This window comes from Cucurbita moschata, unplaced genomic scaffold, assembly GCF_002738365.1.
Source record: "Cucurbita moschata cultivar Rifu unplaced genomic scaffold, Cmos_1.0 Cmo_Scf00007, whole genome shotgun sequence".
Classification (NCBI taxonomy): Eukaryota; Viridiplantae; Streptophyta; class Magnoliopsida; order Cucurbitales; family Cucurbitaceae; genus Cucurbita; species Cucurbita moschata.
Genome location: NW_019268523.1, coordinates 4,167,499 through 4,194,464, shown reverse-complemented (window position 1 = coordinate 4,194,464; position 26,966 = coordinate 4,167,499). Strand labels below are relative to the sequence as shown.

The 26,966-nt window shown below is 32.4% G+C and overlaps 2 protein-coding genes and 1 non-coding gene across 6 annotated transcripts; all 3 read left to right on the top strand.

Moving 5' to 3' along the window:
* Positions 1 to 2,459: 2,459 nt before the first annotated feature.
* LOC111445248 (acetyl-coenzyme A synthetase, chloroplastic/glyoxysomal-like) lies at positions 2,460 to 12,648 on the top strand. 2 transcript variants are annotated; one of them, XM_023083517.1, is made up of 19 exons: positions 2,460 to 2,558; positions 2,646 to 2,723; positions 2,833 to 2,982; positions 3,703 to 3,858; positions 4,377 to 4,499; positions 5,285 to 5,453; positions 5,559 to 5,641; positions 9,272 to 9,373; positions 9,922 to 10,010; positions 10,162 to 10,252; positions 10,341 to 10,454; positions 10,539 to 10,615; positions 10,745 to 10,823; positions 10,909 to 10,977; positions 11,194 to 11,369; positions 11,481 to 11,537; positions 11,825 to 11,915; positions 12,000 to 12,098; positions 12,183 to 12,648. In XM_023083517.1, the coding sequence occupies exons 3-19, from the start codon at positions 2,842 to 2,844 to the stop codon at positions 12,366 to 12,368; spliced, it is 1,902 nt and encodes a 633-aa protein (XP_022939285.1). In that variant the 5' UTR covers positions 2,460 to 2,558; positions 2,646 to 2,723; positions 2,833 to 2,841; the 3' UTR covers positions 12,369 to 12,648. The 2 variants fall into 2 exon arrangements, with proteins under 2 accessions (XP_022939285.1, XP_022939284.1); XM_023083516.1 differs by lacking the exons at positions 2,460 to 2,558; positions 2,646 to 2,723 and having other exon boundaries at positions 2,933 to 2,982; positions 3,746 to 3,858.
* A 528-nt stretch (positions 12,649 to 13,176) lies between these two features.
* Positions 13,177 to 26,617, top strand: LOC111444665. 3 transcript variants are annotated; one of them, XM_023082644.1, is made up of 11 exons: positions 13,177 to 13,569; positions 14,379 to 14,613; positions 15,142 to 15,228; positions 15,414 to 15,583; positions 16,176 to 16,315; positions 22,203 to 22,380; positions 22,515 to 23,109; positions 23,367 to 23,479; positions 25,369 to 25,612; positions 25,946 to 26,220; positions 26,366 to 26,617. In XM_023082644.1, the coding sequence occupies exons 1-10, from the start codon at positions 13,367 to 13,369 to the stop codon at positions 26,174 to 26,176; spliced, it is 2,196 nt and encodes a 731-aa protein (XP_022938412.1). In that variant the 5' UTR covers positions 13,177 to 13,366; the 3' UTR covers positions 26,177 to 26,220; positions 26,366 to 26,617. The 3 variants fall into 3 exon arrangements, with proteins under 3 accessions (XP_022938412.1, XP_022938414.1, XP_022938413.1); XM_023082645.1 differs by lacking the exon at positions 26,366 to 26,617 and having other exon boundaries at positions 13,183 to 13,284; positions 13,366 to 13,569; positions 25,946 to 26,310; XM_023082646.1 differs by lacking the exons at positions 15,142 to 15,228; positions 26,366 to 26,617 and having other exon boundaries at positions 25,946 to 26,310.
* LOC111445682 lies at positions 17,710 to 17,847 on the top strand. Its single transcript, XR_002710899.1, has one exon. It is a non-coding gene; the product is annotated as a small nucleolar RNA Z247 (small nucleolar RNA).
* Positions 26,618 to 26,966: the final 349 nt, after the last annotated feature.

The window sequence follows — 26,966 nt, the reverse complement described above, 5'->3', positions numbered from 1 at the left end:
TGTATTGAGGCTCGATAGAAGGGATAGTCTCGGAGGAAATGATAATATGTTATGATGGTATGTCACAAACTGCATTACACATTCTTATCTTTACAAGCCATAAGAATTAGGGAATGTAATGAGATGGCCATATTGCCTTGATGTTAGAGTGACAATTTGGTACTAAAATGAATTTTTTTTCTGAGATGTGATGAGTATGATAAGAGTTATGACCATGAATCTTTAGTAAACCTATGGTATTTTATGATGCATGTACATAACTTGTGTTATGGTATGGTGACATGATGCTAATCATAATGTTACGCACAGGCTATTTACGAAAGAAAATAGAATGTCCATGAATGGTCAAAACTACGAGAAGTGAAATTTAGAAAAAAAAATGGCGATATGACCCCCTAGTGTTTCGTGACGGTAAGGTTATAATTATGTTTTTAGAAAACTTTGGCGATATAATCACAAATGTTTTGTGACTATTAATATGGTTACAATTTGACGTTAAGAACAATAGATGAAATTTAAGTAAGGGAAGTTTTCAATCACGACATGCTTGTGTTTGCATTTCCGTACCCGAATAGTAGATGCAATTACTGGATATTTTTATGAATCTTTCCAAAAATATTTTTGTAGTTAGGACAATCACATGTATTTTTACTTCGGCTTATTTTGATGTCGTATTACAAACCTTTTAACACGATGACTCTACTAGTTTGTAAAATATTTGTTACCCTTTAAGTATAATTATGTTCATCTTTTTATGTGATGTTTTCTTCGAGATCCTAAATGAAAAATATTTCATGTTTAAGTTTTATTATCTCAGAAGCCTCGGGAAAAATTTATTACTAGTCAAAAGTAGTATCATTACATAATTTTTAAAAAAATGATTTTAAATAGGTTGGGCATCTTCCATTTTAACCCAAAGAATCTTTTAAACAACATTTTCATAATTTTTTAATGAGGTGTGAAAATATATTAATTTCATAAATAATAAATACCCTTTATACATTTTCATAATTTTTTAATGAGGTGTGAAAATATATTAATTTCATAAATAATAAATACCCTTTATTAATAATAAAGGGTATTTTAGTATATATATATATATATATATATATATATATATATATATATGTATATTAATGGTTTTTTTTCATACATATTAATTGTGATGGTCAAATTAGATTGGGTCAAATAATTAATATTAGGTTTGTGAAACTTCCCTTGAGTGAAGGTTATTTTTTCTCTCTTTTTTTTATTTATTATAATATATATATAATGAGAGAGGTGATTTATTCCAACAAAACTTGTATTTAATTAGAAACTCCTTTTAGGTTTTTTACTTTTTTTAAAGTCCTACATGTATTATTTTTTCTATTAATTATAATAATAATGGTAATAGGGGTAGCAATAATATTAATTATAATAATAATAAATAAATTACTGATAGTTTAAAATTTATTACCGAGGAAGCTCTTATTTTACTCCACCCGACAATCAATATGAATGCTACATTTGTATCTCTCTATTTTTGTTATTATTATGACGCTCGAGCCTAAGAAAATAGAGACAACACGAGAATGATCCTAATCAAATGAAATTAGGATTATGAGAGGTTTAAAATAATTGATATTTATTATAGGAAATTCATCCTTTTATATTAGGAGATATCTTTAATAATTTTTTTAGAAAACGTGTACTCAAAACATGCTAAAATGATCTGGGTCGTTCCTATCATCCGACTTAATCTTAGACTAAATTACTAATCTACTCTTTACATTTCCGATACGCTTAGAATTTATTTTTGGTTTGTCTCACTATATCCTTAAATTGTTTTTTCACGCTCCCGAGAATTTTACTTCATTTTTTTTTATTTAGTCGTAAACCCTAACACATGGACGAACACATTAGCTAAATATAAAATATCCCTAAAAATGTTTATATAGTCATGAAATGGAAAGTTAGTAAAGTTTGACTAAATAACAGCTTAGTCTAAATTATAGACATTAATTGAAAATTATATAAAGGTAAATAAATTATTAATGGCATGATTTATAACAGCTGCTTTGGTATTAATTGGCTAATAGTTATTAAATAGTTAGCTAAAAAAAAAAACTCAATTTAATTTAATTTAATTTTGAGCTATAAATTAAATCGGGACCTGGGATGATCTCAATTTAGAAAGAAAAACAAAATGATTTCAAACGGTACGATATGGAGCTCTCGAGCGTTGTCGTTTTACAAGAATGTTCCTCTTGTCAACAACGTGAACTCAAATTTTCTTTTCGGAAATTCTCTAGCCAACCCCTTTAAAGCTCGTTTGGTAATGTTTTTCATTTCAGTCGTTAATGTAAAACATTTGAAGAGAGTGTTTTTTTAATCGTTCGTTTATTTACAGCTGTACTCGTGGATTAGCTTCTTTTTTTTTTTTTTGGAAATTAATTTAGCATTTGAAAGTCCACAAAGCTCGTTTGGAAATTGCATCGTGTGAATCGAAACGGGAGAAGGAGTTGAATCATAATCAAGAAAAGGCTGATATAACCATCGATAATATCGACGTTGAGGTAAACTCCTCTATTAATTTTAGTGTAACGACCCGACTTTCTTGACTAAAAATGAACTTAAATATTCCAAACGCCGTCGTTTTGCAGGAGTATCTGGGAGAAGATGAAATTGTCTTTCCATCTCAGGAATTTTCTCAACAAGCACATATTCCTACCACTCAAAAGGTCCTCTCTTAATTACAATTATTTTCTCTTTTATTATAATAATAATAATAATTATTATTTATTTATTTGGAAAATACTTAAATATTATTAATTTAATTTTGGAATTAAGTATTTGGATATGTACAAAAAATCCATTGAAGAACCTTCAGAATTTTGGTCTGAAATTGCATCATCTGAGTTCTATTGGACAAAGGAATGGAATCATCACCAACCCTTCTCTCACAATCTTCATATTTCCCAAGGCAATATTAATATAGAGGTAACCCTTCTAAATTCTCTTTTTTTTTTTTCTTTTTTTTTTTAATATATATATTTTTTATTTATTTAATAAATTTGAATTTGTTCGGCATGTTCTTGAACTAAGAATAACAATAATACTCGTTGATAACACTCGGGATTCAATATAATATTATTGAACACCATCTGAACATGTGATGTCCCCTATTGGTGAGGGAGGAGAACAAAACACCCTTTATAACTGTGTGGAAACCTTCCCACCAGTAGACATGTTTTAAAATCATGGGAAAGTCAAGAGAACAATATCTGATAACGGTGTGCTTGGGTCGTTACAAATGGTATTAGAGCCAGACATCGAACGATGTGCAAGTCTTCTTGTTGTCTCCCGAAGGTGGGTAGACACGAGGCGGTGTGCCAGTAAGGACGTTGGGCTCTAAAGGGGGGTGGATTTGGTGGGGTCCCATTAGAGAAAGAAACGAGCGTCAGCGAGGAGGCTGGGTGTTGAAAGGGGATGGATTGTGATGTCCCACATTGGTTGGGAGGAGAACAAAACACTCTTTACAAGGGTGTGGTGGAAACGTTCTACTAGTAGACGCGTTTTAAAACCTTGAGTCGTTACAGAACGATCTTTTAAATTTGGACCGACTTTTGGTATCACCAAAAATACATACTCGATAGCTAAAAAACATGGAATACGAACGAAATGCATATTTAAATCTCGATTTTTTATTTTTTGGAGCAGTGGTTCAAGGGTGGGATTACAAATATTTGCTACAATTGCATAGATAGGAACATAGAAGGTGGATTGGGAGACAAAATTGCAATGTATTGGGAAGGAAATGAGCCTGCTTTTGATGCTTCTTTAACCTACACCCACCTCCTTCACCAAGTTTCCCAAGTAATTCTCTATCTTTATTTATTTATTTATTTATTTATTATTATTATTTTCATTTTTTTCTTATCTTTTTTAGGAAAAAAAAATAGTTAAATAACTTTTCTTTTTTTAAAATAATTTTTTATTTTAATAAATTTCAAATGATAAATTTAATGAATTTTTTATTTTCATAATTAAATTTTAATAAATCGCAAGTGATTTTAGATCTTTAAAAACATTTTTTATTTTAATAATTTTTAATAAATAAAAAGGGTTTAATTTAAATTTTATTTTTATTTAGAGATGTTTTTAAAATTCAAGCAAAATTTTGAAAATTATATACAAATAATATTTTTAGTAATTTTATTTTTAAAATTTACCTAAAATTTTCAAATATTTATTTATGAAAAAAAAAACATTATTTTTAAGTAAACAAAAAACAAAAAATATTATTAAACGGGACTTATTTATTTATTTATTATTATTATTGTGGTTAGTCTGTGATTATTGTATATTTTGTAACAATTTAAAATTGTAATTAGGTTGCTAATTTTTTGAAAGACATTGGAGTAAAAAAGGGAGACACTGTCCTGATTTACTTGCCAATGATTATGGAACTTCCCATTGCAATGCTAGCTTGTGCTCGCATAGGTGCCGTCCACTCGGTACATTCACTATCTGTTTCACGTCTTTTACGTCTCTAAATTTTAGTATTTAATATTTTAGACTTGATAATTTTTAATTTATAACAATTTAATATATACCATAAAAAATTTATCAAAATTAAACGCGGTTTTTAAAAAAAAAAAATGTGACGGGCTCACTCAATAGAAGTGTAGGATATAAGTAAAGAGAATCGAATAATAGATTCAATATGTCCTTTAGACAGAAATATTTAGGATCCCTTGAGACTAGCAGCGAACTGGGTGGGAAATCTCGGTTTAAACGAGGAATTAGGGAAGGAACAGTAAGAGATTTCTCCATGTTGGCTAAATGGAGACAAAGACATTATAAAAATTTGAAAAAATTCCCTAGTAGGGAACTTGATTCCCGTAAATTCTCCATGAAAATTCCCGCCCTGATTCTCACGAAAATAAATGGTGAATTTCGTGGGGACGATGATTGGAATAGGAAGCAGAGACAAGAACGACAAGGCTTCCCTGTTCCGTCCCACCTTGTGGACATCTCTATCAATACTTGACTCAACTCCGTTCTTTCTCTAACTCGACTAGCTGCTCCTTCCTAATCTAATCAAGTTCATACCGGTTGCACAGCTAAACAATTTCATAACTTAAACTTTACTTAACCAACTAACCGTACATTTACGTCCATTCATTTCATGTCATTCTCTCGTTCAAGTTTAATTATATATATATATATAAATTTATAATATATAGTTGGAAAATCATATGGATATTAATTAATGATATTATTTGGCGTATAATATAAGGTTGTATTTGCTGGATTTTCTTGTGAATCACTTGCTCAAAGAATAAATGATTGCAAACCAAAAGCTTTGGTCACTTGTAATGCTGCAAAAAGAGGTTCCAAAATCATCCATCTTAAGGACATTGTCGATGCTGCCCTCATCCAATCAGCTAAAGATGCCCATTCTATTGGTATTCTGAATTTATTTTTTTATTTTTTTATTTTTTTTATTTTTTTATTAACCCATTAAAAAAAAATTTTAATTTAAATAATATTTTTAAAATTTTGTTGGACAGATTCGTGTTTGGTTTATGAAAACAAATCAGCTTTGGATAAAGAAAGCACTCCATGGAAAGAAGGCAGAGACTTATGGTGGCAGGTTTTATTTATTTATTTATTTCCTTTTTTCCTTTTATTATAAATAGAAATATATTTTAAAATTCGAATTTATTTCATAGTTAATTCACTAATTATTTTTTAATTCTTATTATTATTATTATTATTATAGGGTTTAGGGTTTTTTTTCTTAAAAAAATCCCCTTAAATTTTTATTTTAGAAAAAAAAAACTTAATTTTGAGTTAATTCACTAATTTTTAATTTTATTATTTATAATTTATTTCATAGTTGATTCACTAATTGTTTTTTAATTATTATTATTATTATTATTATAGGGTTTAGGGTTTGTATTTTTTTTTTCTTAGAAAAAATCCCCTTAAATTTTTAATTTTTAAAAAAATCTTAATTTTGAGTTAATTCACTAATTTTTAATTTTATTATTTATAATTTATTTCATAGTTGATTCACTAATTGTTTTTTAATTATTATTATTATTATTATAGGGTTTAGGGTTTGTATTTTTTTTTTCTTAGAAAAAATCCCCTTAAATTTTTAATTTTTAAAAAAATCTTAATTTTGAGTTAATTCACTAATTTTTAATTTTATTATTTATAATTTATTTCATAGTTGATTCACTAATTGTTTTTTAATTATTATTATTATTATTATAGGGTTTAGGGTTTGTATTTTTTTTTTCTTAGAAAAAATCCCCTTAAATTTTTAATTTTTAAAAAAATCTTAATTTTGAGTTAATTCACTAATTTTTAATTTTTAATTTTATTATTTATAATTTATTTCATAGTTGATTCACTAATTGTTTTTTAATTATTATTATTATTATTATAGGGTTTAGGGTTTGTATTTTTTTTTTCTTAGAAAAAATCCCCTTAAATTTTTAATTTTTAAAAAAATCTTAATTTTGAGTTAATTCACTAATTTTTAATTTTATTATTTATAATTTATTTCATAGTTGATTCACTAATTGTTTTTTAATTATTATTATTATTATTATAGGGTTTAGGGTTTGTATTTTTTTTTTCTTAGAAAAAATCCCCTTAAATTTTTAATTTTTAAAAAAATCTTAATTTTGAGTTAATTCACTAATTTTTAATTTTATTATTTATAATTTATTTCATAGTTGATTCACTAATTGTTTTTTAATTATTATTATTATTATTATAGGGTTTAGGGTTTGTATTTTTTTTTTCTTAGAAAAAATCCCCTTAAATTTTTAATTTTTAAAAAAATCTTAATTTTGAGTTAATTCACTAATTTTTAATTTTATTATTTATAATTTATTTCATAGTTGATTCACTAATTGTTTTTTAATTATTATTATTATTATTATAGGGTTTAGGGTTTGTATTTTTTTTTTCTTAGAAAAAATCCCCTTAAATTTTTAATTTTTAAAAAAATCTTAATTTTGAGTTAATTCACTAATTTTTAATTTTATTATTTATAATTTATTTCATAGTTGATTCACTAATTGTTTTTTAATTATTATTATTATTATTATAGGGTTTAGGGTTTGTATTTTTTTTTTCTTAGAAAAAATCCCCTTAAATTTTTAATTTTTAAAAAAATCTTAATTTTGAGTTAATTCACTAATTTTTAATTTTATTATTTATAATTTATTTCATAGTTGATTCACTAATTGTTTTTTAATTATTATTATTATTATTATAGGGTTTAGGGTTTGTATTTTTTTTTTCTTAGAAAAAATCCCCTTAAATTTTTAATTTTTAAAAAAATCTTAATTTTGAGTTAATTCACTAATTTTTAATTTTATTATTTATAATTTATTTCATAGTTGATTCACTAATTGTTTTTTAATTATTATTATTATTATTATAGGGTTTAGGGTTTGTATTTTTTTTTTCTTAGAAAAAATCCCCTTAAATTTTTAATTTTTAAAAAAATCTTAATTTTGAGTTAATTCACTAATTTTTAATTTTATTATTTATAATTTATTTCATAGTTGATTCACTAATTGTTTTTTAATTATTATTATTATTATTATAGGGTTTAGGGTTTGTATTTTTTTTTTCTTAGAAAAAATCCCCTTAAATTTTTAATTTTTAAAAAAATCTTAATTTTGAGTTAATTCACTAATTTTTAATTTTATTATTTATAATTTATTTCATAGTTGATTCACTAATTGTTTTTTAATTATTATTATTATTATTATAGGGTTTAGGGTTTGTATTTTTTTTTTCTTAGAAAAAATCCCCTTAAATTTTTAATTTTTAAAAAAATCTTAATTTTGAGTTAATTCACTAATTTTTAATTTTATTATTTATAATTTATTTCATAGTTGATTCACTAATTGTTTTTTAATTATTATTATTATTATTATAGGGTTTAGGGTTTGTATTTTTTTTTTCTTAGAAAAAATCCCCTTAAATTTTTAATTTTTAAAAAAATCTTAATTTTGAGTTAATTCACTAATTTTTAATTTTATTATTTATAATTTATTTCATAGTTGATTCACTAATTGTTTTTTAATTATTATTATTATTATTATTATAGGGTTTAGGGTTTGTATTTTTTTTTTCTTAGAAAAAATCCCCTTAAATTTTTAATTTTTAAAAAAATCTTAATTTTGAGTTAATTCACTAATTTTTAATTTTTAATTTTATTATTTATAATTTATTTCATAGTTAATTCACTAATTTTTAATTTTTAATTTTATTATTTATAATTTATTTCATAGTTAATTCACTAATTATTTTTTAATTTCTATTATTATTATTATTTTAGGGTCTAGGATTTTTTTTCCTTAAAAAAATCCCCTTAAATTTTTAATTAAAAAAAAACTTAATTTTGAGTTAATTCACTAATTTTTAATTTTATTATTTATAATTTATTTCATAGTTGATTCACTAATTGTTTTTTAATTATTATTATTATTATTATTATAGGGTTTAGGGTTTGTATTTTTTTTCTTAGAAAAAATCCCCTTAAATTTTTAATTTTTAAAAAAATCTTAATTTTGAGTTAATTCACTAATTTTTAATTTTTAATTTTATTATTTATAATTTATTTCATAGTTGATTCACTAATTGTTTTTTAATTATTATTATTATTATTATTATAGGGTTTAGGGTTTGTATTTTTTTTCTTAGAAAAAATCCCCTTAAATTTTTAATTTTTAAAAAAATCTTAATTTTGAGTTAATTTTTTTTTTCTTAGAAAAAATCCCCTTAAATTTTTAATTTTTAAAAAAATCTTAATTTTGAGTTAATTCACTAATTTTTAATTTTTAATTTTATTATTTATAATTTATTTCATAGTTAATAATTTTGAGTTAATTCACTAATTTTTAATTTTTAATTTTATTATTTATAATTTATTTCATAGTTAATTCACTAATTATTTTTTAATTTCTATTATTATTATTATTTTAGGGTCTAGGATTTTTTTTTCCTTAAAAAAATCCCCTTAAATTTTTAATTAAAAAAAACTTAATTTTGAGTTAATTCACTCATTTTTTATTTTTTATTTTATTATTTATAATTTATTTCATGGTTAATTCACTAATTATTATTATTATAATGATTATTACAGGGTTTAGGGTTTGGGAAAAAAAATCCCCTTCAATTTTTAATTTAAAAAAAAAAACTTAATTTTGAGTTAATTCACTGATTTTTAATTTTATTATTATTATTTTAGGATGTGATTCCTAAATATTCAAAGAGTTGTGACGTGGAATGGGTTGATGCTGAGGATCCACTATTTTTGCTTTACACAAGTGGGAGTGTTGGAAAGCCTAAGGTATTTAATTTTTCTTACCCTTTTTTAATTTATTATTATAAATAAGGTCGGAGAAATCTTTTGAACCGATTCAAAATTTTGGGTTGATTGAGTTAGTGACTCGAATAATCGGAATAAAATTCACAACTGAACCCAACCCAACTCTCTATTTTCAAATTGTCGAGTTGTTTATTTTTTTTTTAATTATTTAAAAAAATTTGACTTGTCTACCGTACATGTTACCGTAATAACTAAAATCTCATAAAACTCAAATATCAAATATTCACAAGTTACAACACATCACTAACATTGGTTACATATATCAAATATTCTTAATATTCGTAATAATTTTAAAAGTACATATACTTGGATTGGTTTGGGTTTTAACCTTATTTTTAAATTAGTCAGGTTGACCCGATAAGACAAATGTCAACCCACAAACAAATCAAATTTTTTTATTAGATAGTTTAGATTAGTCAGGTTCTTGGATCATATGAAAACTCCTATATATTTTAACCATTTTTTTTTAAGTATTAATATTTAATTATTTAATTTTATATATGAATTAGGGAGTCGTTCATACAACAGGTGGATACATGGTGTACGTCGGTACTACTTTCAAATATGTTTTCGACTATAAACCTTCTGATATTTACTGGTGAGTATCATCGTATCCCTAAAATTTAAATTTTATATTTTATTCCTTTAAAATATTTTATTTTAGTCTATCGAATTTAAATACGAGGTATAATTATGAAATAATATATAATTAAATTAAATATTTTTTCACTAAAATAATTTTTTTTAAGGTCCACGGCTGATTGTGGTTGGGCTGCGGGGCACGGCTATGTGACGTACGGACCATTGCTTAATGGAGCCACTGTCGTTATTTATGAAGGGGTAATTACGTAATTAAAAATGTCTGCAAAATTATATTTTAAATAAAAATTTAGGGACTAAAAAAATGATATTTATTTAATGGGTGTAGGTTCCAAATTATCCAAATTCAGGGAGGTGTTGGGAAATAGTGGATAAATATAAGGTCTCCATTTTCTTCACTGCTCCCACTTTGCTGCGTTCTCTCATGCGTGATGGGGACAAGGTAATTTCCTTTATTTATTTATTTTTAAGAAAAAGAAAAAAGAGAAGGGTAATATTGTAATTTCTAAGATCGGCACTAATGCAGCATGTTAAGCGTTACTCTCGAAAATCTCTACGGGTGCTTGGAAGTGCAGGCGAGCCGATTAATCCAGCTACATGGAGGTACGTAAATTTATTTATTTTTAATATAATAATTACAGAGACGGAGATTGAAAGATAGTACATGTCAATTACTGTTATGTTATAATATATTTGTAATGTAATATTCATTGAATTGAATTGGATGTACAGGTGGTTTTACGAGGTGGTGGGTGACTCACGGTGTCCTATTTCGGACACGTGGTGGCAAACCGAGACGGGTGCCGCTATGGTAATTATTTTATTTATTTATTTTTGAGTTAATTGCATATTTAATTATTAATTAATTAAAAATAATATATGGTTTATGGATGTAGATTACTCCAATTCCAGGGGCATGGCCACTGAAGCCTGGTTCTGCTACTTTCCCATTCTTTGGAGTTCAGGTTCTCACCTAAAACGACACCGTTTTGTCATTTCCATTTTTTTTTAAAAGAGAAGTTGCAAATTAATAATTTTTTAAAAAATTATTATTATTTTATAATAAAAGGAAAGGATATTACCTAATGACACAATATATTTGTGATATACCGATGATATACATTGATATCTTAGACGAAACCCGATTCGAACCAAACCGACCTACTTACATGTCGATGCAGGCCGTGATCGTGGATGAAGAAGGGAATGAAATAGAAGGAGAAGGCAAAGGGTATTTATGTATAAAAGGGTCATGGCCAGGGGCATTAAGGACACTTTACCGAGATCATGACAGATATGAAACCACATATTTCAAGCCATTTCCTGGATATTATTTCACTGGTGATGGTTGTACAAGGTAATTTTTACATAAATACCCTTTTGTATTATTATTATTATTATTTCTGTTGTTTTGGTTTAGATAGTAATTTTGTATCTTAATCTTGGTGTTATTGTGTTCGACATTCAGAGATAAAGACGGATATTTTTGGATTACTGGAAGAGTCGATGATGTTCTTAATGTTAGGTACGTATATTTCATTTCTTAGATCGAAAAATATTATATTTTATATTCTCTCGTTAAAAAAATAACATTTTTTCAAAAATATAATACTAACAGTAAGCGTATTTTTTAATTTCTTAAAGAATTTAAGAGTTATTAATGAAAGGTTACGAGTATTTTTTAAACACTATGGAATGTTTTAACGATTTTCATCGAGTTTTTTTAAAAAGTTTAACGATATTTTTTAAACCAAATATAAAATTTAAGGACATTAAATAGAGACTATGTTCTAAAAACTTAACATTATGCAGCGGACATCGAATCGGGACAGCAGAAGTGGAATCTGCGTTAGTTTCACACCCTCATTGTGCAGAAGCAGCAGTGATCGGCATCGATCACGAGGTCAGAGAAAACTATAGTTAGTTCTCTACTTCGTTCTTGATTGTCAAATCAAAATTTAAAGACTAAAGTTGATAGTTTGTTTAGGTTAAAGGCCAGAGCATTTGGGCATTTGTTACGCTCGTAGAGGGAGTTCCTCAAAGTGAAGAGCTCCGAGAGAGCCTAATACAAACCATTCGAACACAGGTTCGTTCGTGATCGTTTTCATAAATACGAACTTTTTAAAAACGACCGTAAAATGAACGAAAAATTTTGTTGTCACACTTTTAGATTGGAGCGTTTGCAGCACCTGATAAGATCCATTACACAAATGAGCTCCCAAAAACAAGGAGTGGAAAGATAATGAGAAGAGTTCTGAGAAAGATTGCCTCCAAGCAATTGGATGAGATTGGAGATACCTCAACGCTTGCAGACCCTGTTGTCTTGGATCAACTTATTGCACTCGTTCATTCTTGAGTGACCCGTCAATAAAAATGACTTCGAAAAAAGCTCGATCTGATTTTCTTGTATAAATCTTTCGGCTAGGTGGTTTTATTCATGGACTTAAACGTTCACAAAACTCTTTTAAAAAAATGTATACGTCATGATCTGACCTAAGGGTTACAATTTAAATGAAGAGTACGACTACTCTGATGGCACGTATAGGGATGTCGGTATCATTTTGGCTAGAGTATTTAAAACTAGTCAATAAGTACTATTTTATGTATGTGTATGTGTGTTGTTGGAAGAAAGTCCCACATCGATTAATTTAGGGAATGATCATGGGTTTTTACTTGTCCAGGCTACGCATGAGTTTTGGCATCAGTGATGACATTGAACTACGAACTATGAAGTTGCATGGTCGAAGCTTGACAGCTCGAGAGAGCTCAATTTTCTGTTTTTTCTTGAATATGATTGTTTATAGGTCATCCGTCTTCTAAACTGCAACATATCGTTGTTGATGACTATAACAGTCCAAGTCCATTATAGGTCACCCGACTTCTAAACTGCAACATATCGTTGTTGACCCGACTTCTAAACTGCAACATATCGTTGTTGATGACTATAACAATCTAAGTCCATCCTTAGCTAGCAGATATTTTGGGTTTTCCCTTTACGAGTTTCTCCTCAATGTTTTTAAAATGCGTATGCTTGTGAGAGATTTCACACTCTTATAAGAAATGTTTCGTTCTCCTCTCCAACCAACGTGGAATCTCACAATGACTGAGTTTCATCGTGCACGAGCTAACTCACCCAACCAAAATTCAAAATTCAAAACCCTAGGATGAAATTTGTAGTTATTCTTTTCTTTGATTCTACGTCGAGAATTAGGGCACAGGATGGGAGGAGGAAGAACGTGAGGCTGAACGGAGGAACGTAGACTACGAACAGGGTACGAATCATCTCTCTCGATCAATCCGTTTCTTGAATTTGTGATTGCTCGTTCAATAGGTTCGAATTAATATATTGGAAGAATGACTGGCGTCCAAGAGATAATGCCGAAGAAAGCGAAGGCTACAATGATCGAGACCTTGATGAAGAACCAACCAAACACTTTCAGATCCATCTTTCAGCGCAAGAAATCGAAGAATGATGAAGATTCATCCCCTACCGATTCTCCTAAATCCATCCCTGAACTCTCTCCCTTCGCAAATTCTGTTGTCGCTCGTTGCTCCAAGTATTTCTCCTCATTTTTTCCAGTTGTCTTCATTTTTGTATTCGTCACTTCTTCTGTTTGCTGTTATCGTGTGTATTTTTGCTCGAATTCGCATGAATTGTAGTGTTGACGCAAAAGGCTTTGTCTTACTATATCTACTGGTATTTTTTACTTCAAACTTTGGTTAGGTTACGACCTGCTACCTGATACTGTGACTGTTAGTGATGTGCGACGATAGAATGGTGTCATGCTGGTGAAATTGTTAAGTAAAATTGTTCAAATGCGTGATTTAATGACTGATTCTTTAGTACTGTGGAAGAACTTGTGTGTCCACAATCAATCACTTCACTCATGCTCCATGGACACTAATGCGAGTATAGTGCAATGCCCGTCAATCTAAATTAAGCATATCTATCAAACTAATCACCTCCTATTATTCTTTCCTGACTTATTAAACCAAAATAGTGTGTTCATTTTTCCCTCTCTAAAAATCTTGTTCATTTATTGTTGCATTATTGCACGAAATCTAGTTTCGTTTCCATTTGAAATTTATATTGCAGTTGGTTAACATGCTTTGTTTTAGAGCAACAAAAAAGAGTTTATCTTTCCTTCGTAAATAGCCTATAATTTTGTAAAGAATTTACTTCACAAATTTTTACCCTGAGGATTTCACTACTTTAAGTGCCTTTAAGGATATGTTCATATGTCATATTGAAGGCATCGTTTGGATTTGGCATTTATAGTGCAATCCATTGTACTGGACATTTGCTTCAGCTTTTATAACATTGTCGTTTCATGCATCTAAAGGCTAAGGCATTTCTATAATGCAGGATTCTTCAAATTTCCACTGAAGAAATGCAACAACTTTTTGATTCAGAGTTACCTGGAATTAACAAGGAACCCGAAACTTATTCGAGAAGTTTGTTGGAATTTTGCTCATACCAAACATTGTATTCAATGAGTAAACGTCCAGATTATTTAAGCAACAAGGATTTCCGTCGCTTGGCATATGACATCATGCTTGCTTGGGAGTGCCCTGGTAGTGAAAGCGAACCACTACCGCAAGTGAGACAGTCTACCATTATACTCCGTTGATATTTAGTAAGATAGAGTCAGATTATCACTTAAATGCATCTTCTTTTTTCTTGTGGGGATGGGGATGGATTGTGGAGGGGTTGAATTTGGATAATTTAGTTCCCATTTGATAACCATTTTGTTTTAGTTTTATGTTTTTGAAAATTAAGCTTTTTTCATCACAAATTTTTTTTATAAGCATTTCACCTTCCTTAAAAACACATTTAAATTTAAGTCAAATTTAAAAAAACAAAATTGAATTTTTAAACACTATGTTTTCTAGTTTTCAAAATTTCGCTTGGTTTTTTAAAACGTTTTCAAAATATAGGTAATAGAGCAGGAAAACTATTGGTAAAAGTAGTGTTTATAAGCTGAACTTGTAAAAATGGAAAACTAAAAATTAAATAGTTATCAAACATGGCCTTAACTTTTAGTTTTTTATTGTTCATTTACAAAAATAGTACAAAAAGAGGGAGAGAAGGAATTGATTGTGTTTCTAAATCCTCTTTCCAACTGTAGGAAACTGCTTCTTGCAGTAATGAGGAAGTAGAGGATAAGGAAGAGTGGTCACTATTTTATTCGAATTCTACAAACATGGCTGTTCAGGTTAATAATTTTCTGGTTTTCTTATCTGCAACTTGATAGGCACATTATGTTATCTTATGTCTAGGATGGGTACCTTTGAACCATTTTTCTTTTATCTTTTTAATTTATCTTTTTTTTCTTTTTTGCTAGCATTGACTAAGCTTCTGAGATACTAGTTTTTAAAACTTTTATATTATGGTGATCAGTTTGATGACAAGAAAACTGTTGGACCAGAAGCTTTTGCACGGATAGCTCCTGCATGCACTGCTCTTGCAGATATCATAACTGTTCACAATCTTTTTGATTCACTTACGAGTTCTTCAGGTCGTCGACTCCATTATCTTGTCTTCGACAAATATATAAGAAGTCTTGACAAGTAAGAATTTGCTTCGTTAGCGATGACAATTGTGTGATCTTTATTAATGTGTTTGAAATTGTTTCTTCAAATTTTATATGTTTAATTATGTAAGCTGTTAAATGTGTGTTTTTACAGTTTTTTGTTCTTCTCAAAACAGAAAATGAAATGGTTATCAAACAACACCTTAATTTTTAGGATCTTGTATTTGGAAGCTTGTTCTTCCCATACTAGTCTTTTGTTTTTTTAGTGAAAGTGGATTTTGATTTAGTTTTGGATTCAAAGTGTTTGGTTCAATAAAGTATTGTTTGATTTGCTTTAGTTCATTAGTTCATGCTTCTGCAGCGTTGTTAGAATGATTATCTCTTAATGCACAGGCTATTAGATTCAAGCTTGTGTGAAGTTTATGATAATTTCACCTTGTAACAGAAACATGTTGCAACTATTGCAATATGTTTAATTTTTTTAAGCAGTCAATTTCAAATGGTTAATGAAGAAGTCTAACGATGGGACCTATTTGTTTCTGGATCGTGAACTTTTCTGTTCCAGAATAGATTAGTTTGTGGACTAGCGTCACTGTTAGAGAAAATTTATTACGATGTATGTTTTGCAGGATTATTAAGGCAACTAAAAATGCATTGCACCCATCAACTGGAAATCTTCATCTTTCTGAAGGAGAAATTGTCCTTGAAGTTGATGGTACAGTACCCACTCAACCAGTTCTTCAGCATATTGGGATTTCTGCTTGGCCTGGTGAGCATTGTTCCTAGAAATGTAATCCAAGATTGATAGATTGAATTACCTCAGTTTAGATATTGAAGATTGGAATTTACGATCCAAGTTTCCTTCTCTCGACTGTAGTTTTTCAACCATTAAAAGGTTCCTTCCTTTTCTGCTCAAATATAGATGACGCAAGTTCCATAAGTTATATATGTTTATTGACTAGGAAGGGGGAATAATTTTCTCGTTGGGGATTTTATCTCATGTAGGTTGCATATTATGAGCTTCTTTTATGGATTATGAATTTTAGAAGTTTTAGTGTAGAATTGTGTTCTTTGCTATTTGATTAGTAAACGACTCAAGGGTTGGTGCTTTGAAATTGGAGGAGAAATAATGTTGTTTGGTTAACTCTTTTTCAGTCTTTTGTGTTTTTTATTCCTTTTACAGTGGGTTACCTTTGTTTACCGTAGGATTAGTTGTTTTGGCCTTGTCTTTGATCAGCCCATGCAAAGGCTACTCTTTATGCATATGGGAACCTTTGTTGTTTATGGATTCATTCAGCTAATAAAGACATCCAGCTTTTTGGTTACGTTGTATTTGGTATAAGAGATCCAAGATCCTTGGACTTGGGGCTGCCAAGAAGTCAATTGCTCCATTGGGTGTAGACAACACCAGTGGTAGCTGTCGGATGATGGAAGTCCCACATTGGCTAATTTAGGGAATGATCATGGGTTTATAAGTGAGAAATACGAAATACTAACTTCATTGGAATGAGGCCTTTTGGGGAAGCCCAAAGCAAAGCCATGAGAGCTTATGCTCAAAGTGGACAATATCATACCATTGTGGAGATTCGTGTTCGTCTAACGTGGTATCAGAGCCAAGGTTTATTTTTTAAATGTCTACCATGTCTTCTTCCTCCTCTCCATCCACCATCTCCAACACCGTCTCAACTACCATGGCGACTTTTGGCCCAATCCCTCTACACCATGCTGTCACAATTCGTCTAACCAAAAACAACTTCATCATATGGCGTGCCCAGCTCCTCCCCTACCTACGGAGTACGAAGCTTATGGGCTACCTCGATGGCACCAATGCCGCACCTGCCAAGCTGGTCCCTTCCTCAACTGCTGCTGGTGCTGAGCTGGATTGTCTCTAATCCGGCCTATAATCAATGGTATGATCAGGATCAACAGGTCCTTAGCGGCCTTCTCTCCTCCATGTCTGAGGAGATTCTTCATGATATGGTTGCCGCTACTACGTCCAAGGAGGCGTGGGATACCCTGCAGCGGATGTTTTCATCGTCAACTCGTGCTCGCACTACTCAGATTCGTGTTGAGCTCGCCACATCCAAGAAACGAGATCAATCTGCTGCAAATTATTTTCGCAAGATCAAAGGGCTAGCCACCGAGCTGGCCGCCGCTGGCTCTGCCTTGCAAGATGATGATGTGATTGCGTATCTTCTCGCTGGTCTTGGCCCTGACTATGATCCCTTCGTCACCTCAATGACTACCAAGAGTGAAGCCCTCACGCTTGATGATGTGTTTGCACATCTAATGACGTACGAAGCTCGCCAACTACAACACCAGGCTGAACTTCAGTTAAATTCGGGATCTTCGGCCAATTATACTGGTCGTGCTGAACTTCAGTTAAATCTTGGATCTTCTGCCAATTATGCTAGTCGTGGTAGTCAACAGAAGAATCGTGGGCGTAGGGATCGTGGTCGTGGTCGTTCTCAAGGTTATGCACCCTCTCGTCCTGCTGGTGATCGTCGTGGCCCTTCTGCCCGTCCTTCCTGCCAGATCTGCGGCAAAGTGGGGCATACTGCTATCCGCTGCTGGCATAGGATGGATGAGTCCTATCAAGATGAACCTTCTTCTGCTCCTCTTACGGCACTGGCGACTACTTCCTCTTACAAGATTGACCCAAATTGGTACAGCGACACAGGCGCTACGGACCATATCACCAGTGACCTGGATCGTCTCGCTGTGCGTGAACGTTATCATGGAGGTGAACAAGTTCAAGTCGGCAATGGAGCAGGTTTGCATGTTTTGCATACTGGTCATTCTCTAATTAATACTGCTACTCGTCCTCTTGCATTGCGTAATATTTTGCATGTGCCTGAAATTTCCAAACATCTTCTTTCCGTTCATAAATTTTCTCGTGATAATGACGTATTTTTTGAATTCCATCCTTGGCACTTTTCTATAAAGGATCGACAGTCGAGGAAAAGTCTCCTAAATGGGAGGTGTGAATCTGGTCTTTATCCTATTAAGCCATCCGATGTCGATAATCTCAAGCACGCCTTGGTGAGCAGATCTACTACTCACGCCCAATGGCATGCACGTCTTGGACATCCTTCATCTCAAGTAGTAAAGTCAATTTTGCATCTCAATAATATTTCGTGTGCTAGGGAGTCATCTTTATCAGTTTGTAATGCGTGTCAGTTAGCAAAAAGTCACCAATTACCATATACTAGTTCTTCCCATAGGTCTTCGTCACCTTTGGAACTTATTTTTTCGGATGTTTGGGGCCCTGCACCTCCATCTGTTGGGGGTTTTAAATATTATATTAGTTTCATTGATGATTTCAGTAAGTTTTCGTGGATCTATTTGATGCATGATCGTACAGAAGCTCCTCGTATATTTTTGCAATTCCAAGCTCATGTTGAGCGCCTCCTAGATACTAAAATCAAGTGGATCCAATCTGATTGGGGCGGGGAATATCAGAAAATTCATAACACATTTTTCCGTTCCCTTGGAATTGGTCATCGTGTTTCGTGCCCTCACACACATCAACAAAATGGGTCTGCTGAACGCAAGCACCGTCATATTGTTGAAATTGGCCTAGCCCTTCTAGCTCATGCTCATGTACCTATTAAATTTTGGGACGACGCGTTTCTTACAGCCACATATCTCATCAATCGTCTTCCTAATCATGCCATTCAATCTAACATGGTATCAGAGCTATGCCCTAAACTTAGTCGTGCCAATAGATTGGTAAATCCTCAAATCCTCAAATATCGAACAAAGAACTCTTAAAGAAAAGGAGCCAAGCCCCTCCTCGAAGGCAGTAAAAAATGACTAAGACTCCAAAGGAGTCGAGCCTCGATTAAGGGGAGGCGCACTTTGTTCGAGGGGAGGTGTTGGATGATGGAAGTCCCACATCGGCTAATTTAGGGAATGATCATGGGTTTATAAGTGAGAAATACGAAATACTAACTCCATTGGAATGAGGCCTTTTGGGGAAGCCCAAAGCAAAGCCATGAGAGCTTATGCTCAAAGTGGACAATATCATACCATTGTGGAGATTCGTGTTCGTCTAACAGTAGCAACAACCTCCATGGTCGGTTGCTTGCCGACAGCTGAAGAACAATGTGATAATCTACAGAAAGTTGTTGGTGAGACACATCAAATGATGGTTACCATGACTCAACATACAATTCACGTTTAATCAAAATCAGGCGAGAAATAGGGACTGCAGAGAATGTCCTAGGCATTGGGAAAGAGCTAACAATGCTCTTGGAGTTCAAGAAGAGAGCTTCCGGCATTCCCCAAACGACCACCTCCAAGAAATGTCCAAGATTTGGTTCAAGAATGGCCTTTAAATGTGCAAGAACAACAGAGAGAATAGGTAAAACCGAGGAGGCTCAACTGTGTGTTGGATTCATCAAGAAAACACAAGCAATATAGGTGAAGAAAGGAGAAATGGTCGCGAATACAAAATGAGACTGTACCTGCCTTCAACGGTAAAATGGATATCAAAACTTTTTTGAAAGTTTATTTTTCTTTTAATTATGCTGATATGCCGGGAAGGAAGAAAGTGCAACTTGTTGAGCTCAAATTGAGGAGAAGATCTTCAGCCTGGTGGGAGTGATTAGAAATCAACCAACGTCGATGTGGTAAGAGACCTATCAAGACCTAGGAAAGAACGAAGAAATTAATGTGAGATCTATTTCTGCCCACCAAATACGAGCAAATCTGTACAATCAGTATCAGAATTGTAGGCAGGGTACTCGGACAGCGATAGAATACGTTGAGAATTTCCATAAACTTGGGGCTAAAACAATGGCAGAAAACGTACATCATTTGATAGCAAGATTTGTGGGAGGATTGCAATCTGATATTAAAGAAAAGGTTGAACTTCAACCTTTGGGATTTCTCACTGACACCATCACTTTGGTCACAGCAATCGAGGAGATGATTGATAGCTGTTTCAAGATATTATATTCGAGACGAAAGCAAGTATAGAAGAGGTTTATCATCCAAAACAAGGAATTATCCTTTTCAAAATCAAGAAAGCAGTACAAAACCAAATGAAAATCAGTTGGCAGGCAAAGAATCCAATCCACCTTAAACCTCTATAAATAGGTCAACTAATCCTTATAACCAACCAACTCTGGGAAAGTGTTTTCGCTGCGGTTGGGAGGGCCATTTATTGAATGAATGTCCTAAGTATCAAACACTGGCCCTCATGGATGAAGAGGAAGCTCAAGATTTCATAGACAGTGGGGATTTGGATGAAAATACTTCCTATGTTGAACCAGACGAGGGAAACCAGTTATCCTGTGTTCTCCAAAAATATCTCCTCACACCTAAATCACCCTCAGCGGCACTCATTGTTCAGGACAAGTTGCATGGTTAATGGAAAGATATGCAGTGTCATAATCGATGGTGGAAGCTGTGGAAATATAGTTTCCTGAAAATTGGTCACTGCATTAAATCTCCCAACTAGACCTTGCCCACATCCATATCAGGTGAGTTGGATAAAGAAAGGGGGAGAAGCTCAAGTGCCATACCTTTGTCTGTAGGAAATAGCGACAAAAACCAGTGGTTTGTAATGTATTAGACATGGATGCTTGCAATACCCTTCCTGATCCTTACCGTATCCTACAGCGTTACGGTGCCAATGCTTACAAGCTGGAACTTCCACCTTTGCTACACATCAATTCCATTTTTAATGTTGCTGATCTCCATCCTTATCATGCTCCAGATTCATTTCAGCTCACATCTTAACTCTAGGATGAGTTTTTCTGGGTTGGGTGGAATATTGAAGTAGTTTGGTTAGCTCATTTTCAGTCTTTAGTGTTTTTATTCTTTTTACAGCGGTAACCTTTGCTCACCGTAGGATTATTTGTTTGGGCCTTGTCTTCGATCAGCATGTGTAATCCACCCTTTATAAATATGGTAACATTTGTTGTTTACAGATTCATTCGGCTAAAATAGGCATTTCCAGTTTTTTGGTTGCATCAAGAAAAGTGACAAGTCTTTTATATGTATATATATATATAAGATTGCAATGGAATCAGGTGCAGTGGTTAGAGCAATCATTGTTTGATCTTCTCTATTCTATACTAAACTTTAGTTGCAGAAAAAAGTGAACGAGTTTGTTTTGAAAGTGGAAATTGACATTTGTCTAATGTATCTTTCATTTTCTAAGATGAAGGCTTGGTTAAAATAATTAAAAATAATAATATAAAAAAACTACTTTGTCTCATTCTGGTTCTCGTTGGAATAAAGAAGAGAGGTTGGTTTGTCTTTTAAGATGGTTAGAGGGTTCCACTAGAATCTTGAAGGTGAATCGCCCAAATGGCGGTAGAAGACAAGGCTTTAAAAGTTTCAAAAGATGTAGGAAGACCAAGGGTTACAACAAAGCTCTTTAATTGGACCAAAAACTTTGAATGCCCCATAACTCACACTAGAACTACTCCTAAATCTATTTGAAGTTTGGCCAAAACCACCAATTGTAATTCCATTGACATAGTGAAATCCACCTGGGGGAATATCCGTCCTTTTGCAGTAGGAATCTGAAAGGATAAACTTAGAGAGGTTGTGTGATGTAGTATTCACTTGATTATTCTGAGGTGAAGATATTCATTAATTGTTTTTCCTTCACGTCTGATCTGGTTTATCTTTTCATGCAGGGAGGTTGACATTGACCAGTCATGCCTTGTACTTTGAGTCATTGGGTGTTGGTTTATATGACAAAGCTGTTAGATATGATCTGGAAGCAGATACAAAGCAGAGAATAAAACCTGAACTTACGGGACCATTGGGTGCTCGTCTCTTTGATAAAGCTGTTATGTACAAGTCAACATCTGTGTATGTTATTTCTTGAATGATATTAAGTAGTTTTATAAATGTTAGTCCCTAGATTCTATTATTTGTTTCCTCTTCCTGTGAGGGTACGTTTAATAATTTATTTTGTGGTTAAACGCTTTAGTGATCTTTTACAGGACAGAACCTGTTTATTTAGAGTTTCCTGAATTCAAAGGCAGTTCTCGGCGGGATTATTGGCTGGATATCTGTCTTGAGATCCTGCGAGCACATAAGTTTATCAGGAAAAACAATCTTAATGAAACTCAGAAATCCGAAGTCCTTGCAAGGGCAGTTTTTGGCATTTTCAGAATTCGCGCAATTAGAGAAGCTTTTCATGTTTTTTCATCACATTACAGAACTGTACTCACTTTTAATCTGGCAGAAAGCCTTCCTGGGGGAGATTCGATTTTAGAAACTCTCTTGAGTCGATTGCTGATGATAAATATAGATGGTATTCAGCGTGATGCTTCTGGGAGCCCACCTGCAAAGCAGCAACGACAATCGTTTCCAATTTTTCTTCTGGCACTAAGTCAACTTGGATTCACCTTACAGAAAGAGATAGCTTATGAAGGCGACGCAGTTTTAGTTGGAGATATTTGGGCGGGTGAGACAAATCCCTTGGAAATTGTTGTGAGACAATCTATATCAGATTCAGGCAGGGCTGAGGCTGCACAAGCTACTGTTGACCAAGTGAAAGTGGAGGGTATTGATACAAATCTTGCAGTAATGAAGGTAAACGATTGAGTTTCTTGAGAAAATAAACTTGGACATTCAATGAAAGAAAAATGTTAGTACTGATTTAACTCATGGATTTGTATATCTTCCTGATCAACAACTGTTATCATCAATCGCATGTTTCAGTATCTTTTCTTGTATCTTTTTACTAGGTGGTAAGTTTTTGCATGCTCGGACATTCAATCAAAGAAAAGTATTGGATTTTATTAGAGATTACGTATTTTGGTGCTAAGTCTTTCTTCATGTCTGTCCAGGAACTGTTGTTTCCATTTCTCGAATTGGTTAGACATATTCAGATTTTGGCCTCATGGGAAGACACTAAGAAATCAACAGCTTTTCTATTGTTGTTCTGCTATGCTATTATAAGGTAAGTAGCTACTCATTATCTGGAACTTTGCATGTTTGGGTCAAAATTGAGCATTTGATTCCTGCTGGGCTCTATTGATATACAAAAACAGTGTTCCAAAACAAGCATACACAAGCTTTAATATGCTGATCTGACAGTCTTTACTTTTACCTATTAGTTTGAAGGCTGTTTGGATTAAGTTCACAATCTGTCGAGACATTTTACATGGATATAATTTACTTTTTCAACACTTTTGAGCATGAGCGACAATGGAAGTATGAATTAATACGACTAATATTTTTTTGGGCACATAGTCATAAATCTTCATGTATTTTAGTGGTAAAATTTATTAGTGATGAGCTTGAGGAGTAATAGAAGGGTCTTTCATGTCATTTTGTATCCGCTTAGGCCCATCAATTCTAGCTAAGGGAACCCCATGGTTATACTCCTAAACAAACCAGGGAGAGAATCAAAGGAGAAAAGTGAGACTTTTTTCTTTACCTTTTTTACATGAGGAATTTTGTGTAAATAAATGAAATGACAAAAATACAAAAGGATGCCAAAGGTGTTAAAGAAAGGCTCTCCAATTTGTGATAGAGGTCAGAGGCTCTCCAAGTGAAGAAACCCAAACTTCTGTATTATTTGTCCGAAAAGTTTGGAGGCGGCTGATGATATTCCTTTCTTGTACCTTCATGATCAGTCTATGGTTAAAGCTTCTGGATACTTTCCAAGTTGTCTATTTGTTAGGTTCCTCCAATTACTCCTAGAAAGCCCAGAAAGTGAAACATGTATCCTTTACACTTGCTCGAATTCCTCAACCCTTTGATGAACCCTAGTCATGCAGATCCTAGAGACCTAAGACCCCTCCCTTCATTTTTGTGAACTGACTGACAAACTGGATCAATATGGCACCAAATTGTTGAATTTCACTTCAGTTTTATCCTGTAGAGAGGAGGAGAAGAAAGTCCTCCAGGCTGTGAATTAATGCCTGTGGTCTCCTTTGGCACATCTGGTTGGAGCACAGCAAACAAGATCTTCAATTCTAAAGAACGCCACCCCTCTAGTCTCTGGGTTCCTTCATTTATATAATTTTATGAAAGCCACACAGAGACATTATAAAAATAAAAAAGGGCATACAAGGCCCAAAAGAAGGAGACAAACAAAACTAACTGTACAAAAAAGGCTCCAAGGATAATACATAACTAAATGTATTTTAAAAAGTCGTTTGAACTAACACTGAGAGAGGCATGAAACTTGGTCAGAGGCCACACCTCCTCCTCAATCTCAATTCCTCCAAGAATCCCATTGTTTCTCTCAAACTAATAACTCCTACAAAATAACAAAGAAGCTAGAGCATCATAGGAACTGACCGTTATCATGTAAAAGAGGGTGAAGACGAATCTATTTCCTCGTGGAACTACATTCTATTTCAAGCCAAGTAAACACCATAGATCTTTTCTTTTAAAAAAAAATCCAACCCTGAAGAAACTAACTGGCAACTGATTGATGATCGAGGTTTACTGTCCGCATCCTTGACTAGAATGAAATTTTGGATTCTATTTTACTCTCCACTTCTTGTTGGTGTATTAAGTATAGTTCTTTTGTAACACTTAATCTACTCCACACGCTAATATGGGAACTTTTATGCAATTTTTGTGTCCTTTTCTTTTCATTTATTCAATGAATGGTGGGTTAGTAGTAAGTTGGGTCATTTGGTGAGTCATTAGACCAATCGCACGCTGCATTTCCAACATGACTGTAATTGTTCACAAGTTGTTGCTACATCTCTTCCATCAATGCTTCAACCAACTGCAAGTGTCTGGTTTATCTTTGAAGAAGCTTTGTCTTCATGTCTGCTAAATTTTTCATATTAGCAGGAGATAACGTGATTTTTGATGTGTGAAATGCAGTAATTGGACAAGGTTTATTTTGCCTTGCTTTCTAGTATTTCTTGCGGTTCTTATGCTTTGCCGCAGGCAGTTTGGCAAAAGCAAGCCACTAGAACCTTTCAGGATCACATCACCCCCCAATCGAAATGCTGTAGAACAGCTGCTGACCTTGCAAGAAGTCATCACTCAAGTTGAAGCTTTGATTCAAGATGGGAATATTTTTCTCCTAAAAATAAGAGCCCTCTTATTTGCTGTACTTCCGCAGGTATAACCTTTTTTTCACACATGAATCAAAGCATCATATTTCGTAAAGGCTTTTGTTTTATGAAAGTGTCCCACGTTGGATAATTTAGGGAATGGTCATGGGTTTATAATCTAAGAATACACTCTCCATTGGTATGAGGCCTTTTGGGGAAGCCCAAAGCAAAGCCATGAGAGCTTATGCTCAAAGTGGACAATATCATACCATTGTGAAGAGTCGTGTTCGTCTAACAGCTTTAACATTCAGTCAATTATATAAACTTGTTATGCCGTCCATTTCCTTGTGAACAATTACGATCCCATGTCGGTATCCCTATAATGTGCATCTTCCTTGCAGGCGACAGACATGGTTGCGCTACTGCTCGTTTTTGCAGCTTTAGTTTTTGCATTTCTTCCATTTAAGTACATAGTTATGCTAGCATTAGTCGAGGCGTATACAAGGGAAATGCCATACAGGAAGGAAACCAGTAACAAATGGATTAGGCGAGCAAGAGAATGGTGGATTAGAATACCAGCAGCTCCTGTTCAGCTTGTTAAACATGATGATAACAAGAAAAAGAAATCATAAGATCAGTTGATGGCTCTAGATTCTGTATATCGTCTCACATTAAGGTACATTTGTGTGTGTATATATTCACATTTCCTTTATAAATGTGCATGAGAGATACTTTACCACTGAAAATATAAAGGAATTGAACTCAATTGTCCAAATTGAATTTATTTTTATTTTTATTGTTTACTTCGTGCAACTTGGAAGGTAGACCAGCCGATAGCGGTTCTTCTAGCTGATGGTGTGAAGCACATCAAAACCAGAGAAGACATGATGGTTTCGAGATGCCAATGATCGCAATTTTCCTCGTGATGACAATATAGCCAATTTTAGTTATCAAATTTTCAGATTCCAAAATTCGTTGTTCTAAATCTCCAACCGGTGTCTCCAATTCACGTGTAACATTCACAAATCTCTCTACCCCTTTTCGAACTCGGTTTGTAACTCACTATAAGCTCAAGAAACAAAGAAAAAATGTGTATGAATAAGATATACAGCAACAAGAAAAAGGAAAAGGCAATAGGTCTAAAAAAGTATCTAAAAATGGAAAATTTAGATATTTGTACCCTGTTGAAGTAAAGACCCTAGCATATATGTTTAGAATTTGAGATAGTTGAAAAAGCACTATCTCGTTGAAAGGTTCTATACATCTACCCTTTCTCAAGGTATTTCTTTAGACAAAGACAATGATTTTTCCTCTTTTCAAATGGTAAATATTTCTCAGAATATCCAACAAGCATGGACTATAGATTTACATTCCTCATAAAAAGCGCAAAATGTCAATGTGCACTAAAACTAAGCTAAGACA

What these genes read in the sequence shown, in the direction of transcription:
- LOC111444665 (XM_023082644.1), top strand. Translation starts at nt 13,367, where the DNA reads ATGACTGGCGTCCAAGAGATAATGCCGAAGAAAGCGAAGGCTACAATG. An exon ending in TGGGATTTCTGCTTGGCCTG is followed by an intron (nt 16,316 to 22,202) that starts GTGAGCATTGTT and finishes CTTTTCATGCAG; the next exon opens with GGAGGTTGACATTGACCAGT. An exon ending in CAAATCTTGCAGTAATGAAG is followed by an intron (nt 23,110 to 23,366) that starts GTAAACGATTGA and finishes ATGTCTGTCCAG; the next exon opens with GAACTGTTGTTTCCATTTCT.
- LOC111445248 (XM_023083517.1), top strand. Translation starts at nt 2,842, where the DNA reads ATGTACAAAAAATCCATTGAAGAACCTTCAGAATTTTGGTCTGAAATT. An exon ending in GGAGTGTTGGAAAGCCTAAG is followed by an intron (nt 9,374 to 9,921) that starts GTATTTAATTTT and finishes TATATGAATTAG; the next exon opens with GGAGTCGTTCATACAACAGG. An exon ending in CTGTCGTTATTTATGAAGGG is followed by an intron (nt 10,253 to 10,340) that starts GTAATTACGTAA and finishes TAATGGGTGTAG; the next exon opens with GTTCCAAATTATCCAAATTC.